Genomic DNA, 13,816 nt, shown 5'->3' on the forward strand with positions numbered 1-13,816 from the left:
TTGCTGCAGCAGCTAGCGAGAGGCAGAGGCCGAGGCGAGGCGCGGGGATTCGTGGGGCGGGCGGCGAGAGCCTGTGCAGTCCTCGAGCACGAGCAACAACATACCGGGAGCAAGCTGGCGCGCGACCACATTGACTGGATCGATGGATGGATCTCCACGAGGAGGTATGGCACGCTTATAATATTAATATACAGTAAGCGTGCCATCGAGAGGTCGACACTTTACTTTGATTGTGGGGCATTTCGAAGCATTTTGTCCGACAAAGTTGTCGGACCAATTTCTCTAAGCCAATCAGATGCAAGGATTTCCGTAGCTTGTAACAGTTTGTAAGAAAAATATCTGACCAAAACGCTTCATGAAATGCCCCTTGCAGTATGATTGCGAGATCGTCTCATGGCAATTACCCCCGAGGACAATTACCCCCGGTGGTTAGTGATAAGCCCGGGTGATAAGGTTAGTGTGAGGCTTGGGTTTGGGTTAGGTTTTTGGGGATAACAAACGTCAGAGTTTGGGTTTGGGTTAGATTTAGGGTTAACAAACATTAGAGTTGGGGTTAGGGTTAGATTAGGTTCATGATTAGGATTAGGGTCAGGGGAAGAGTCCGGGTTTTATTGCCCAGGGGTAATTTCTCTAGACCCAAAAAAATATATATATATTTGAATCTGAAATATTTTGGTGACCCCAAAGAGAAATGCAATGACTGTAAATAAATGAAAATGTAGCAATCTATTTTGAATCTTCAGGGTCGGCGGAGCGTTTTCAAAAGTGGGAGGCCCACTTCCGAGTTTCCGGGTTTATTCGGAAAAACATAACCTTACCGCGCTCACATTTCAATATCTCTATCTATTTCTTTCTAGTGCCACTTACGTACTTCCGGGTTAAAAAAAAAAAGTGGGGGGGGGGGGGGGGGGGGCAAAGTGATGACACCTTATGTATTCCTCTGTGTGGTGCACAAAAAGTGGGGAAGGGGGGCCGAGCCCCCCCCCCCCCCCCCCCCCCCCGGTTCCGCCGGCCATGATCTAAGCTGAATGATTTGGCCACTGAAAGATACCATGTACATATTATGTTTCATGGCCCGACACTAATATTTTTTTTTTGATAAATCATGCTTTCAGCTGCAATTCATCGACAGCATCAACTAATTACCCCCAATCAGACATAATTGCCTGATTAGCAGGCTATATCATTTTGATGCCAAACACAAACATTTTTCCTCATTAAGGAAATTTTTGTGTAAAAACAAATTATGATTGATTGAAGATTTGTGAGCCGATCAACAGGAAGATTATGTGGTTAATGTGAATCCATATAATCGATGTTAAGTATTGTTAAATACACAAAATGTGAACAATAGTTATGATAAAATTGCTTCCAGACTAAACCGTCTACAGTTATAGTTTATTGAGAAAAATAGTGATCTCTCCTTATATTTTAGGTTTTATCACTATTTTTTGTGTATGTAGGATGTTTTGTGATGTAACTGACCTACACATATGCATCAACTATGATAACTCGAACATTTTAAGAATCCCTGCTCCCAATGGTAAACTGTACCTTTGAAATATATGAAAAGTTGGGATGTCATGACTTCCATTCAACAATTTATATCATGTCCAATGGAACCTCTACCATTCAAACTCTCTTAAAATGTCTATTGAACGAGCGTAACTTACATCACTGGAAACAAAATTGACAGCGGGAGAAAAGATGTCTTTTGTAGTGCCTATTTTAAAGAAATAAACAAAAAAAAAACAACTGAACAACTTTGGAAAGTTTGCGTCATTAAAGGGATAGTTTTGGTTGAGATGAGGGATTCAGATTTCCATTTTTTTTTTGCGAGATAATTAGAACCCACTTATTTGTAATATTCGAGAGCATGCAATTCTAAGAAGAATTTCTAGTTTATTTGATGAAAATAGGTTTTGAAATGGCTGAGATATCCAAAAACAAAGAGGTGGTTCCCACCTTTTATTGGGACCACTTTGTTTGACGTTGCTTTTGGATATCTCAGCCATTCAAAAAACTGATTTTCATCAAATAAACCTTTAATTCCTCGTAGAAGTGTATGCTCTTTAATACTAAGTATTTCAAATAAGTGGTTTTCTATATTATCTCGCCAAAAGTTAAGACCTAAATCCCCATCTGAACCAAAACTATTTACCATCCCTTTGACTAAAAAAAGAAAAAGAAAAAAAAAAAGCTGGTGCTATCCAGGGCCCCATGCAAGGATGCAATAAGACATAGGCCTAAGCCAGAAAATAAAATGTAAGTTGGGTATCAGCCAATCAGATTTGAGTATTTAGAAACTTATGCTTGATATCCTGACTTATGTCTGATCTCAACTTTTGTGCAGCAGGGCCATGGGCCGGTATTCTATTCGATACGCAAACGCACAGCACTTTACTCACATCTTCTTTTTCCCTCTAAAGCGTAATATTACAATAGAAGACAAATAAAACTACTTTTCGTGAAAGAGGCAAACCGAAATATGTTCCCAATAAGGCCATCAGCCCAGTCAAGCCATGCTTATGCTGACGGTCTCTTGCTTCCTTATTGAATCATAATATGTACTGCCTCTTCTGTATTATAACTATGCAACTATAAAATTAATGTTTTACAAAGATATTTGCTATGCATGTAGTATAAACTGCACTTTTGTGTTGCCACTTTGTCATTTGGTTATGTTTTGTTTAAAATTGTTACACCCATGTTATTCATTTTTATTTGATTTGATTTGAGACGCAAAAAAAGGATACAAATGAACGAGCGATACTTAGTTTATGCAAGGGTTTTTACTTATTACTTTACTTGGCTAATCATTTTTAATCCAAATCGTAACTGGGATTTTTACTTTAATAGTCAGCTGATAACTGGTTCACACAAAATTTGCACTAATTAGCCATCATTTAGCGTGCCATAATTCCTCTACTGAGATGGATTGTTGTACTGTGACCTCCCAACTTGTACAAAACATTCCTTGGGTGAAAAGCATATCCATATCAACGTGTTTGATTTACAACTGCAATGATTACATTCATCATAACTTCACACAAAGTATGAAATTCATTTCGTAACTGCACGGATTCTCATACGACGTCATTTCATACGATACCAGAGCCGCGAACTCGCGGTGCATGTCGAGTACGAGACGCATGAATTCTACTGCAGCACATGGGATGAACTATAGATGGCGCAAGACTAGTACGTATGTAATAAACTCCGATCGGCATAGAGAGGACGCGCAGCGTCAAAAAATGCCGGTCTATGGAGTGGTTGGGGAGCGGCAGGTCGCGTTATCACACATGCTAAATTCATTTCTGTTGTCAATTTCATAAACAGATGAAAGCTTCTAAAAGTTCAATTATCTACCAGTCTGAAGTCTATCGGGTGGCAATATCATGCAAGAGGATTGTAATCAAGTTTTCTTTTAATGTTTTTTTTAACAACTCGAAAGATTTTATTTTCAAATTGTACAGTTTATTCAAGTAAATGTAGTTTTTAACAACATGCACAGGAGATTCGAAATTTCAGTCGTCCTGGTAATATGTCAAACAAAAAGGAAATGCTGAACTCCTGCACTAAATTCACTGATTTATATTTGTGATATTATTTTTTTTTTGGTGATTAATCTGTATTAAATCGACATGACTACGTTTGCATTTTACACAGAAGAAACGCAGGAGCTTCAAATGTGACCCCAGTATTTGTTCAGTTTGGCTTTGATTTAATTAAGGGCTTTTTACACTTGTGTTTCTTAACCCCGGACTTTCTCTGACCCAGGACTATCGTTAGTCTCGTACCAATTTTTTCAGCTTTTTACACTCGCCAATTAGTCCCGTACTATCTCTTGTCCGGGGCTAAGGAGAAAACTGACCTTTTTACACTCGTATTTCTTAGCCCCGGACTTTCCAAACCACATGAATATTCATAATTACGCTGTGTACTGTACACGTACACGCACGCACCGGCAGCACTTGATTACCTCGTTTCTGATTGGTCGGTGAGGGTCGGACTTCGTCTCCGTCGCTTAGCCCAGGATTGTTTTTTCGTTCTGTTTACACTCACTTGCTTGGCACCGCAATTGCGGTGCTAATCCCTGCTATTTTGCAGGGCCAGATAGTACCGTACTATCGGTGGGGCTAGCCCACTTTGGCAAAAACGAGTGTAAACAGAAAGTGGGCTAAGGATATAGTCCCGTACCAACGGTGGGGCTAAGGCCCCCCCCCCTCCCCCCCCCCCCCCCCCTTAGCCCCACCGTTGGTCCGGGGCTAAGCAAAAATTTACAAGTGTAAAAAGCCCTTATAAGAGTTAACCTCGAGAAAACAGGATGGTGCGCAGCTTGTCCAAATCAGATTTGAGATATGGCATTTGCATATTATATCTTCAGCTTAATGACAGAGCATTATCAGTCACGAACGCATTTTCATTGATGGATGTGATATCACACGTTTCTCGTTTGCCTGTCATAAAAAAAAAAGATTTGTATAAAATTTCATTGTGCAAATCAGTGGAAGAGTTATGATTTCATGACATCATCTCTACATCCGATTTGCATAATATTAGGACTCCCACTAAATATCTCTCCCGTGGAAGACCTGTTAGCATAGAATATACAATAAATTACACATTTGATAACACGTCCTATCAGATTTGGGTTAAACTTCTAGCACGCCGTTTCATTGAATTTTATTCTGCTTTTAAAAGTCAACATGAAAATGAAGAGGAATTGAACTTTAATAGCTCTTCGCTTCACCCTTTTGACACTCAATCCTGGCCCCAACTCCGACCTAATTGCCTCCGAAGGGCCGGTATAGCATGATCATAACAAACTGCGACCGACAGCGCCTAACCACCATCCTAAGGGATGGAACAAACAAACACATAGACATAAACCAAACTAAACAATAGAATGAATTCTCACTCAATATCGCACACGGGACAGGTGGTATTTGCAACGACAAAACACTAACAGAAGATATACAAGAAAGGTAATCATGATGAATAACAAAAGACATCTTTCCCGTCAAGGCAAAAAACCAATGTAAGCTTGCGCCCTCTACGATCAAACAACGAACTTTTTTTTTTGTCTCTCGTAGATCAGCGTGCAGGATTTTCACGCTGTGTTATCAGATATTTTGGTTGTGTTCAGTGAGACGATGGTCCTTATTTTGTATCAACGATGGCTCTTATTCACTTCGAGTATCATTATAATTGGTATTGCCAGCTTCAATGACGCACACGCTGCAACATTTTGTTTTGTGATCGAGAGAAGCTCGAGAAAGGGCAGATTCCATAGTGTTTTTGCAGAGAAGCTTAAAGTAGGAAATACGCTGCATAAATGCTGCAGGAATTTGCTTATCAGTAGATAGATTGTAATAACGGTTGTGGGGGGGGGGGATAAAACGGAGCAGAGGGTAAGTCACATGTTGGATGATAAAAACGGCAAATGTCGCAGAATTGGTGAGATAGCCTATGTGAGAAGTTTTACGGACCCTTACGTAATGTGCTCTTAAAGAATAAATACCTGTACTTCTTTAGAAGTAATACACCTCGAGGAAGAGTGTACCTGTGAAGAGTTAAAGGGATAGCACAGTTTGGGTTGAGATGGGAATTCAAATAACTTTTTGCGAGATAATTAAAACCCACCTACAAATGTATTTGAAAATATCAAAGAGCTTACAATATTCTTAGAGGAAATCGGTTTGAAATGGTTGAGATATCACAAAACAAAGTTAAACAAAGTGGTTCTAATATTAAGGTGGGACCCACCTGTTATTGAGAACATTTTGTTTTGCTCTGTACTAGAATATCTCAGCCATTTCAAAACCGATTTTCATCAAATAAACTTTAAATTCCTCTTGCATTGCATGCTCTTTAATATTTCTTTTTTAAGTGATTTTTTTTATCATCTTGCAAAAAGTTTAAACTTGAATGTCCATCTCAATCCAAACTATACCATGTCCCTAACAAGAATCATCTTCAGGAAAAGAATATTCACGTGGATCATCTCAATGCTCATGAATGATTTAGCATGGAGCCACGTGGCTCGTTGTACATTGATATTTTAAGTACTGTATACAGGTAAATGTTTTACCTTGTTTATCTATGGTTAATTACTGTACCTTATCTGCAGCCGTACTATTGGTAATGGACTGAGTTGACGGCAATGCAGCCAATATGTCATCCTGCACTTGGGCGCTTTGAAAAGCAGTGAAAAAAACCGACTGAATAGACCAACCCTGTAAGATGATAATAATCATGAAAAAACAAACAAACTAATAAATAAATGAATATGAAGATGTCCCCGATTTCACTTTTTTTTCAAGGACAGATATTCTTTATCATTTTGCCCTTGCTCTTGATGTATCGGAGACAACTTTTTCTCTGGCATTATAATTGTAAATTAAAAATGACAATAATAAAAAAGCTACTTCTTATAAATTGAAGAAAATCTATTTCTCCTGTGCTGCCCTGTGCTGCTATGTTACAAAATAGAAAATTACACAATAATCTATTGATGGAACTGCAAAGCGAATGCCCCCATACAGAGAATAGATAAATCAAGTCATATCAAGTGAAATATACATGACCCGACTGGCTGACAGTGCTTGTTCGCTTATGTACAGAAATGAGTGTAGGTTAGACTAGGGAGGTTTAAAGGGACTGTACAGTACTGGTTGAGGTAGGGATTCATGTTTTGAACATTATGAAAAATTATGAAAAGCCTCATATGAAATATGAAAGAGCATGTAATTTTGATAAGGATTCAACGTTTATTTGATGAAAATTGGTTTTCAAATGGCTGAGATATCCCAAAAAGTGCTAATAATAAAAGGCGACATGCCCCAACTTTATTAGGATATCTTTGTTTCACCTTGTTTTTGGATATCTCAGCCATTTCAAAACCGATTTTCATCGAATAATCTTTTGATACCCCTTAGAACTGCATGCTCTTTGACATCTCATAGAGTAGTTTCTGAATATCTCGCAAAACGTTAAAAGCTAAATCTTCACCTCGACCAGAACTGTACACACCCTTTAATATACGTGCTTATCCAATGCCGCGCCGTCTACGTGGAAACATTATTGAGCATTCTGTCTTTGTAGCTACTCGATTGTCAAGACGGACAAGAAAAGAGAGTCTAGTATCGCTGCGGATTAGTGGGCTTAATCTGTAAGTCGTCCGGATCTAAGAACTACGCTTACATGAATCCGTTAATACAGTTAACGAGAACAAGAACCAGGAACTTTGCGAATGCTTCAAAAGGCGCTACCGCGACCCTGGTTGTTCATGGCGGTCAAAATTAAGCGCCGACCATTGAGCTCGTTATTCTATTACTGGTATTTGACGACGAAGCAAGCTTTTCGACCCTTTTCTCTTCTTTTCACCCTCTTTCATCCCTTTCACCTCTTTTTAGTGCCTGTAGCACTCCCATGCAAAGGACGAAGCTCTCGGATATTATGTCTCATCCCCCCCCCCCCCCCCACGTCGGCGTTTCAATTCAGTCACTCGGGCTAACACTTCCAAACCTTCATTTTTTCGTTAACAAGATTCATTCACAAGATCTTTTTCCCATCCATATTTTCCAGTGATTCTTAAATTGAGTTTTATCATTTCCGTCATTTCCCTACCTCATACCTGTACATGCTACTGATGATCTATTATGCTTTTTGGGGCCTTGTCTCATTAACCTTAAAAATGAAGTTATTGAGCGGCAAAAGTTGTTTGAAGTATGAGAATTTTCATTCATAATGTGGCGATCAACAACACATAAACAGTGAATACATTTTACCATAAGAATGAATGAATGAATGAATGATATGAATACATCTATCTTCGACAACACTCGGCAATTGCTTAAAAAATAAATCAAATATATTTGATTTTTTTTTGGTTTGAAAATGTGTTACACGAAAAACAAGGAGCTGTAGTGGTTCATCAGAAGAGACCGCAAACTCTCCTCTGTGAAGTCGCTGGTTCGAGTCGCTGACTGCAGCGCTCATGCTCTTAGAGGAAAGACTTAACCCTTTTGCGGCCTTTTTTTATCTATGCACTGAGTTGATTTATGTACTACATGCAATACACTTGTACCCATTTAGCATCCTTTGTGAATGTACTTGCATAAAATGAGAATAATCTCTCTCTCTCTCTCTCTCTCTCTCTCTCTCTCTATATATATATATATATATATATATATATATATATATAATATATATCATATTTATTTATTTGTTTGTTTTGATCTGAAAGTCTATGTAAACTATATACAGGGCTTCCTTGAAAAGCAGATCTCCTGGATATCAGCAGAACTGAACGGAATGTCCCTGTTAAAGAATGTTGGTAATTTAATGAATGAATGAATAAATAAATAAATAAATAGATAAATGAATTAATAAATGAATGAATGAATGAATAAATATGTAAATAAGTAAGTAGATAGATAGATAAATAAATAAATAATATTAATAAACAAATAAATATTATACTCATAAGTTTCGTGGAAAGTGAACGGCCTACCCCAACCCTCTTTTTGCCAAACATCAGTGAACATCATAACCTGGTATAGGTCTGCATGGAATGATTTGTGTGTGTGTGTGTGGGGGGGGGGGGAGGGAGTATAATACCCATCATGAATAAGTTCAAAATACTTTTAATGAAGATCGCACATCACATCCTTTACTTGATTGGCATAATACCCAATGCAAGCCATGGCAAACCCCATTCCTCATCGCAACTTTTTTTTTCTCTCTCTCTTTGATAAAGCCAACTGAAAAGAGTCTGAAATCATAACAGAACAAAACAACCAAAACAAGAATGGATCTCATGGTATGCTGTACATTCATGTTTGATACATTCTCACCAGCAAGACTGATACCGGGTCTGCTAAATTAAATTATACTGACCCTCGTAATACTGATCTAATGTACAGGTGATAAACCATAAATGTGTTGGGAGGGGTTCCCTAAAACCGTATTCGGTCAAATACCATGCAATTCTGCATCACCACATTAGATTCAATTCAATGCAGTTCAATTCATATGAATTCAGGATCCCTTTCTTCGGGTACAGAATAAAGTTTAATTTCGATGAGGCCATTCATTCTCTGTCTCCATTGCCCCCTTGCCTCACCCCACTCCTTTAAAGTGAACATTTTTCCCACTTTGCGTATTGTTTATTTCATTTCCATCATTTCAGTTTTCTTGACAATTTATAATTAATAATAATAATAATAATGTCTTATTTACCCAGGGTAGCCTCTTCAGTGTTGCCACTGCTCTACCAGAGGGCCCTGCTATTATTATTACCCTAGCGTGGCCAGGTACCCATTTATACACCTGGGTCGAGAGGGACACAGTGGGTAAAAACATCTTGTCCAAGGACGTAAGCACTGGGCGGGATTCGAACTCGGGTCCTCCGATCGGGATTCGGGAGTCTTATCCACTATGCCACAGTGCCCCCAGCAATTACTGTAAGATTCCTCATTGGGTGATTTCAAGTTCGGTGCTAGTGCTAGTGCTAGTGCTATCTCAGCACTAGCACCGGCGATAAAACCGAACTTGAAATCACGTCGGTGTTGGGAGTTGACCTCAAAATTATGACGTATTTCCGGTTGCTGGTGCTGGGCTCGGTGTTGAATGTCGTCTGCTGAACCGAGCTCCGCCGATTGTGTTAGCGATTTACGTGCTTTTTCGCCATTGACTAACACTAGCCCCTAGGGATTAACATTTTCGTCATTTCAAGTTCGGTGCTGGTGTTAGCGTTGCCGTGCGAGACTCATATTCACGTCCATAATAGATGCACGTTTTACGTGCAAAGTCTATGCTAATGCAGTGGTCGCCCACGTAACGTACACGAACACTCTCGACATGGCTTCATAAATCTGAGTCTGGGAGCAGTTGTATTTTGAGGAGTGGATGAAATTTGTGGCATTTTAATATTTCTTCCCCACTATATGTCCCTAAAACTAAGCAATTTTGGCTACATCTTTTAATATTTGACTGTAATCACGCGCAATCGCTTTTTTTCGTCGCGCAATTCCCGCGGAGCTCGCGGTGCTGTGATTCCAACACCAAGTGCTGGTGATCGATAATTTTGATCGGTATCGCCTCGTTAATCTGACCGTCGGTGTTGGAGCTCGATTTAACGCTGTTATTCGGGGGCTAGCACTAGCACTAGCACTAGCACCGAACTTGAAATCACCCACTGTGCCCCCAGCAATTACTGTAAGATTCCTCATTTATTGTGTGCTCTTTTCATTTTGCATTGTGTCGCTTATGAAAACGTACTCTCTGTTGCCGAAGTAGTGAAATGTATATGTCTTGTCGAAAATCAAATAAGAATTGAATTGAACTGAATTGAATTGAATTGAATTGAATTGAATTGAATTGAATTGAATTGAATTGAATTGAACTGAATTGAATTGAATTGAATTGAATTGAATTGAATTGAATTGAATTGAACTGAATTAAATTAAATTGAATTGAATTGAATTGAATTGAATTGAATTGAATTGAATTGAACTGAATTGAATTGAATTGAACAGCACGTCTAACTTCCAGGCAATCCATATACTAGTAATCTAATCCCAGACCTCAACCGCCACCAAGTAAAGCAATAACTGAAGTGCACTACATCCCCTTTGTTACAACAGGATCCACAGCCCCATCATGCAAACGGCTTCTATACTATATACTCTGAGGCAGGTGGTTTCAGGGGTAACTTATATTCCAATCGAGGTTGTTCCATGTGTTATCAATAATTGTGATGAAGCTTTAAGACGTAGATGTCTGTAATGTAGACTATACTGTCTTGCACTGTACGTAAAATAATTTGTCGCTCTTGTACATGGCGGTGAAACTTCAAAGGCGACAGGTCTTCACCTTTGTCGAGTTCAGGGCGCAACCGCATGAAGTACTAAAAGAGTATTCAGTCCTTGATGGAGTAGAGTTCGGCCTCTTGGAGGTTGCATTTCTTATTAGTCAACAACAAGGCAATGGACTCTATTTGAATAGACCTGGTCTTCGGGCCTTTTTTTTCTCTCTTTTCTGTCTTTCTCGTTTTCCCTGTTCTCAACAAGGAGATAACCTGTTGGTAATTGATTTACTCTTGAAAGAGACACGTTAACAAAGTACATCACATGCTTGTTGGGATTGAGATAAGGAGAGTGTCTCGCAGCCCTAGTATTCGTCATGCAGGCTTTGCGTTGTTGATTGGTTTGTAGTGACACAATAGTTCGAGCGCTCGAGATGATTCTGCATTGCTTGGGGTGGCAGGATCTTGACAAATTATTTACATCAAAGAAACAGCAACTCCAAAGTCGGCTTTTTTTGCCAGAGATTATGATCACAATATGCGGAGAATAGAAAACGATATTACACGCTCGAGGACCTTTGCTTTATCTATAAAAAAAGGGCAATCATATCAGTATGTGGGACAAAATGAAAATGATTTCATTTTGGTGACATTCTTGTCTCAGTTCTTTTTTCCTGTGCACATGCTGTGCAATTATATCTCCTTCCCATGATACTGGAAAAAAAAAAACTGAGTGTGATTGAGATCAGAATGATTGGTCAAAAGTCAAATAAAGTTTTGGGAAAAATTGACAGTGTTGATTAATTCCATGTCTTATACATTCTCGGCATATGAATATGATGCCAAGATATACTGAAGATCTCGGCCCCCGCATTTCTCAATTCATGGTGACGCCTAGCATTTTAGTTTTTTTTTTTTTTTTTTTTTTTTTTTTTACAATAACAACAATCTTGGTAATTCATACATTTTGTGTGCTTGGGATGCTGATTGGCACGGGAAACCCCATAGCGTCGCACATGCTGTCTAAATTTCCCTGGCACAGAAAGGGGTAAGAAAAAAACACTTTTTTTTCTCTCTCTCTTTTAAATCTTCATTTCAAATGAAGAACATTGCTTCATCGACATTTCTGTTTCCGTGTGGTGAATTTTTTTCCTTTCGTTTTTATAGTTGTTCTTTCATTTTTATATTTGACATTACATATCAAGTTATTTATTTGTCCTGTTAAGTTGGCTGCAGTTTTGACAAGATCCTTTGAGCAGCATGAAAAATAAAGCACTGATTTCTAGATCTAGGATTGCTAGATGACGAACTGCGCTGAGAGAGAAAAAGAAGCTACAGTGTCATACGTGTCGACATATCATTATTTAGCAACAGATTTACCTAATACTTAAAAATGGGAACTGAATAGTTGAGTAATTAGATAATGGACTTAGGCGGACTGAAAAGTACATTTGCCGTAGTTCTTTAGAGTCACAATTGTACAAAGTGCAGACGACTGGGCCTGTCTGACGCTTTCGTTACCTTTCTTCTCTTCCGCACAACGCTTTCCCCGTTTCTTCACCTCGTTTTCGTGTTGGGAACAATGAATTTATCAATCCTATAATTTGTTTTGGGATCAACGCAAAGGGGAAAAACATTTACTACTTAAATAGCAAAGGCCACCGCCGGTTACTTAAAAGGCTGTATAAGAACCTCAGCTCCATTATGCGGAAAATTGAGATGAAGGGAGGCTATGGCATGGGTGTTACGGTGGTCTTTCTTTTCTGCGCTTCGTGTAGGAACTTGCCAACCGCAAAGTGAATCCTCTATAGAAGAACGGTGTCGCTGGAGTCTTAGAATTGAAAAGGACTGAACACGACTGTGAAAAGGCTGGCGTTAAGAATCCGCGGTTGGCCCGTAGACCCTGTTGTACGGAGTCATGAATATTGAGCAACGGGGCGGTTTCGGTTCACTTTGATCCCTGTGGGCGTCCAATCAGATTGCGGGCTGTCCGACTGAGCCGACTTACCAGGAGTTACAGTCAAAAGACAAAATGAGAAAAAGGGGTGACAAGAGAGATCAAAGAGACTCTTTAGGAGAAGGGGAATAATGCCATACCGGAGGAGGGGGACGATAGAATCATAAGCAGACGTACGTCTTTTGATAGAGCTTCGTGAGAGCAGGGCATGTCAGTTTCCAGTCATAGGAGATATCCCATTCTGGCACTGAGACGAATCATTCTGCGTTTCCTGTCCTTGCATCCCGAATGTGTTCCTCCGAATGAGTCCTGAAATCGGGTTCACATCATCCATCTTTGCATGACATGCGATGACACTCCATGAAGATGCGTTCCATTTTTTGAGCCTATAGGCATCCCAAATGTTGCGGCTCAGTGAAGCACATTTGAGGCGGGTGTGACGTGTTCACTAGGAAGACAGTCGGGCAGCGTCGCAACCTCCGATAACGGCGACTCGATGTCTTCACGGCATCTCCATCCCATCTTGTGGAGGAAACACGAGAGTCCTCGAGAGTGTTGCGTCTACGAGGCAGTGTTCGGTACCTCTGAAGGAATCTGAGTTGATCAACAGCAGCTATCATTCCTTTCTTGTTTTGAATAACTCCGAAGTGTTGTGCGGCAAATTTCTGTCGAAAAAGGTGGCAGACGGGCACAAAATAAAAACATGAAGAAACTTCACGGGACGTCGCTCATCTGTCTCCTGTTTCTCCTCATCCTTCTTATTACACCGACTGAAGTGGCAGCAACATGGTGGTAAGTGACGATCGTCCGGAACAAGCCTTGTTTTGCAAACTTGCTAACTTGCACCGAAAAGCAGTCAGTCTATTTTTGCTTTGTGAACTCACCTTGTTGTTTTGTTTGGTTTAAACAGCATACCACTAGTAATCATAAAGGTATCAGCCACACCCTCGGCGTTACTCAGGGAGCGATATGGGCAGAGTATAATGCTTAGACCTTGTATCACATGTTCCTAGTTCTGATCAAGCCCTTCGCGTACATGCGTCTTT

General features: G+C 39.6%; 1 protein-coding gene across 1 annotated transcript in view; it reads left to right on the forward strand.

The window, feature by feature from the left end:
- Positions 1-12,926: 12,926 nt before the first annotated feature.
- Positions 12,927-13,816, forward strand: part of LOC139743423 (protein Wnt-2b-A-like) — a 29,069-nt gene continuing 28,179 nt past the window's right edge. The window contains exon 1 of the mRNA XM_071653906.1: positions 12,927-13,562. Within this exon, the coding sequence (XP_071510007.1) occupies positions 13,474-13,562 (89 nt within the window). The 5' untranslated portion in view covers positions 12,927-13,473. The remainder of the gene's footprint in view (positions 13,563-13,816) is intronic.

This window comes from Diadema antillarum, unplaced genomic scaffold (assembly GCF_040938485.1).
Source record: "Diadema antillarum isolate AM-2024a unplaced genomic scaffold, OU_Dant_1.0 seq00001077_RagTag, whole genome shotgun sequence".
In the NCBI taxonomy this organism is placed as follows: Eukaryota; Metazoa; Echinodermata; class Echinoidea; order Diadematoida; family Diadematidae; genus Diadema; species Diadema antillarum.